The 3,934-nt window shown below is 35.5% G+C and overlaps 2 protein-coding genes across 2 annotated transcripts in view; one reads left to right on the top strand and one right to left on the bottom strand.

The window, feature by feature from the left end:
* Positions 1 to 3,934, top strand: part of GFM1 (G elongation factor, mitochondrial 1) — a 50,863-nt gene that overhangs the window by 26,784 nt on the left and 20,145 nt on the right. Inside the window, exons 12-13 of the mRNA XM_010839856.1 lie at positions 565 to 702; positions 1,766 to 1,848. Of these exons, the coding sequence (XP_010838158.1) occupies positions 565 to 702; positions 1,766 to 1,848 (221 nt within the window). The remainder of the gene's footprint in view (positions 1 to 564; positions 703 to 1,765; positions 1,849 to 3,934) is intronic.
* The window catches only part of LXN (latexin), an 8,767-nt gene continuing 6,710 nt past the window's right edge, over positions 1,878 to 3,934 (bottom strand). The window contains exons 5-6 of the mRNA XM_010839855.1: positions 2,490 to 2,552; positions 1,878 to 2,220 (exon numbers count right to left, since the gene is read on the bottom strand). Of these exons, the coding sequence (XP_010838157.1) occupies positions 2,122 to 2,220; positions 2,490 to 2,552 (162 nt within the window). The 3' untranslated portion in view covers positions 1,878 to 2,121. The remainder of the gene's footprint in view (positions 2,221 to 2,489; positions 2,553 to 3,934) is intronic.

Below are 3,934 nucleotides of genomic sequence, written 5' to 3'. Positions count from 1 at the left end.
GAAGAACACCATTCTGCTTACCACATAAGGAATTAACATCTAAGGAGGATAGAGGTACATCAGACTACATCCAGGTAGATTATTTGGAAGTGGAGATGTCTCAGTGTGCATTTGCTGGTCTTAACTGTCCTCTCGAACCTAGAGTCTTGGTGACCATACCGATTTCTTTGATTTAGGATTTCTAAACTGTAACACAGTTACAGTTGATGACAGCCTCAACCAGTCCTTTGGTTTAGGAATTCTAAACTGCAACACAGATTCTACTTTCTGTTTTGTGGGGAGTTTTCCACAAATGGAGAGATTTCGTCAATAGGAAAGGGCAGAGTTAAGTCTTAGGCTCTTGAATCTTGGTGTGAAAAGAAAATTGTGTAAGTTAGCTGTTCCTTGCTCTCTTGTGTGGTATCCAAGCTCATATATTAAAATAGCGTGAAGAACTTAAATGGTAGATCATTTTTATTTAACTGCCCATGTTTTTTATTTCATTCAGTCAGATTATTTTAACAGTTTCATTGCTTATCATGCTTAGTACAATGTATAATGTTTTTTGTTTTTTGTTTTTTTAAGAATGATCTGGAAAAATTTTCCAAAGGTATTGGCAGGTTTACAAGAGAAGATCCCACATTTAAAGTCCACTTTGACACTGACAGCAAAGAGACAATTGTATCTGGAATGGGAGAATTACACCTGGAAATCTATGCTCAGGTAGTGAATAACAAGTTCAAGTCACGTCATTTATGTCTGTGTTTTAAGAGTGTAAAAGTCAAGAATTCTCAGTCTAATGGTCGTAAACTAATAGTGGTTCTTCAGTCTTCACTCTGGTTTTATCCAGATGTGGTATACTGCATCTTCTACTGTCTGTTACTAATTAATTACTTTTGATCTCTAAATATTTTTATTTGTAAACCATTGCAGTCAGACCATCCATCCATACCTAGGTCATGGTTCTTTGGGTCAAGTATATCCCTAAGGTCTCAGCCTTAGGGGGACAAGCTCAGGGAGAAACCGGCTGAGAAAGTCAGCCCACCAGTACTCACTCTCCAGACCGTTTCTTATCTGTTTTCTTCTCAAGTCAGTACTTGAAGATCAATATAAAATAGATAAACAAATGGGTAGATGGGAGACCCTTCTTTCCTAGGAAAGGTCTTATGTGTATATGAATGAGATCAAAATATATGACTTTTTTTTTTAATATATCTGACTTACGATAAAAATTCTGGTTGTAATTGTATCTCTGAAGTTGAGATAGTAGAAAATTCTGACAATAGATCCATATACCATCCCAATAAATATGTAATAAAATGGAGCAAAGGTAAAGTTTTAGTAGATTAACTGGAGGTAAGTGTAAGTTAATTAGTCTAAATTAGAATTTGTTTATATAAAATCTGTAAAAGTTTGTAATGTATTTATCCTCATAAGGTACTTAAGTTATTTTAGATTTATTATTTGCTCATCATAACCTTCCCTGGTGCCTCAGATGGTAAAGCATCTGCCTGCAATGCAGGAAACCCCCGGGTTTGATCCCTGGGTTGGGAAAATTCCCTGAAGAAGGGAATGGCAACCCACTCCAGTATTCTTGCCTGGAGAATCCCATGGACAGAGGAGCCTGATGGGCTACAGTCTGTGGGGTCACAAAGAGTCGGACATGACTGAGTGACTAACACTTTCACATTTAAATGAATCCTGAGGTAATTAAGACTCTTAGGATTTTTCTAATATTATTTTTTAATTTAAATGTATCAAAAAAGATCTCTCTTGTTCTTTTTAGCGAATGGAAAGAGAATATGGCTGTCCTTGTATCACAGGAAAGCCAAAAGTTGCTTTCAGAGAGACTATTACGGCCCCTGTTCCGTAAGTATCCAACACGATGAAACAAGCAATGAGGCTGGAATTAAAAGGTTTTATTAGGGGTATACACGGCACCACTGCTGTTGATAAGACACTTGTACACTGTGATGCTCTTTATTATGGAAGCTATATAGTTCTGTACTGTAATCAGGCCATTTATAGATAATGACACTTTTGGGATTTGTCTAACCCCTTAAGCTAGATATCAGTGAAGACTGGTATACAGGTCATCGTTAACAAGCATGTTTACACTTAATCCAATGTTACGGTCTTCGTTTATTCCAATTGTGCTTCCTTTGGCAGACGGCTATTATGTTTTACTTTAGTACCATATTGTGGATGCCAGAGAACTTGCATTTGCCAAGGAATAATCTCCTGCAAGTAAAAGAAACTAATGCTGTGATAAAATTAATAAAAACATTTAGGAAAACAGTTGGATTTATATTGTTGGAGACAAAACAGTCCTCATAAAGATAGCATAAGACAAGTTAAATTGCTACAAGTGGTAATATACTTCAACCTGGTGCCTATTTGAATTTACATGAATTCTGATTTAGAGTCAAAATCAACAGTGCATACACTGAGGCTACAAAGTGAGTCTCAATTTCCAAAGTGACATTAAATAATGGTAAATGATACTATACCTGAGATGCAATGTCATGAAGGAGAATAGTGTAGTCTAGCTCGATGAAGTCATCATTTCTTTGCTATAATAAAAAATAAAAACCTGGCATTTTAAACTTAGTATCATTGGCAAAAAGTATATTTTAATTTTAAAAATCAGTTTTCATTAGTAGATGATAATACTTAAGTAAAATTAAAAATTGAATGTTGTGGAATTCCTTGGTAGTCCAGTATTTAGGACTCCACGCATTCACTGCAGGGGGCATGGGTTCAATCCCTGGTCGGGAAACTAAGATTCTATGTGCCACACAGCACAGCCAAAAAAATTACAAACTGAATGTCATAATTTATTTGGCCTGGCAGAAAAACTATTCTCTTAGAAATAAGATTTCTTTCAAACTATGTTTTAAAATTGTTTTTTTTTTTTTTTTTTCCGTTTCTTACTCTAAATCATTTACCCTTTCTGTTTTGCGTTTCTGAGTTGTGGAACTCATAACATTATAGTCTATAATTTGAACATTTTAGAACATTACAGTCGATAATTTGTCATTTAAATTCCTTAATATTTCCATTGCTCAAAAAAGCATCGTTTAAGGGATAAACAGCTGAAATGAGTGTTTACACTAAAGAAAACCAATTTTATAATAGAAATTCTCTTTTAAAAAACTGAAAATAATAAAATGTAATACTTGATTTTGTAACTAAAGCTTTGATCTATGCTGTCTACTGCTTTGGGCATCTAAAGTACACCATCAACTACACAGAAATATTGTATCTACATAGTTTCAAACCTTGATCATCAGAAATTTGCTGTACTTAAGGCTCTTAAATGCTTATAATGAGGCACTGAAAAATCCTGTGGCTCCTTTTGTTAACAGTAATTATAAAGATGGCCCCAGGATCGAATAAAACTATTCTCTCTTTATAGTCTCTTGAAACAATCCCTATTGACTATATCAATAAAGAAGGTCCTTTAAGGATAAGGTAAGATAGGCTCGATAAAGGACAGAGATGGTATGGACCTAACAAAAGCAGAAGATATTAAGAAGAGATGGCAAGAAACACAGAAGAACTATACAAAGAAGATCTTCACTACCAAGATAATCACGATGGTGTGATCACTCACCTAGAGCCAGACATCCTGGAATGTGAAGTCAAGTGGACCTTAGAAAGCATCACTACGAGCAAAGCTAGTGGAGGTGATGGAATTCCGGTTGAGCTCTTTCAAATCCTGAAAGATGATGCTGTGAAAGTGCTGCACTCAATATGCCAGCAAATTTGGAAAACTCAGCAGTGACCACAGGACTGGAAAAGGTCAGTTTTCATTCCAATCCCAAAGAAAGGCAATGCCAAAGAATGCTCAAATTACCACACAATTGCAATCATCTCAAACGCTAGTAAAGTAATGCTCAAAATTCTCCAAGCTAGGCTTCAGCAATACATGAACCGTGAACTTCCTGATGTT

Source organism: Bison bison, unplaced genomic scaffold (assembly GCF_000754665.1).
Source record: "Bison bison bison isolate TAMUID 2011002044 unplaced genomic scaffold, Bison_UMD1.0 scf7180017864135, whole genome shotgun sequence".
Classification (NCBI taxonomy): domain Eukaryota; kingdom Metazoa; phylum Chordata; class Mammalia; order Artiodactyla; family Bovidae; genus Bison; species Bison bison.
The sequence above is the reverse complement of the archived record's forward strand: the minus strand, read 5'-3'. Positions and strand labels throughout refer to the sequence as shown.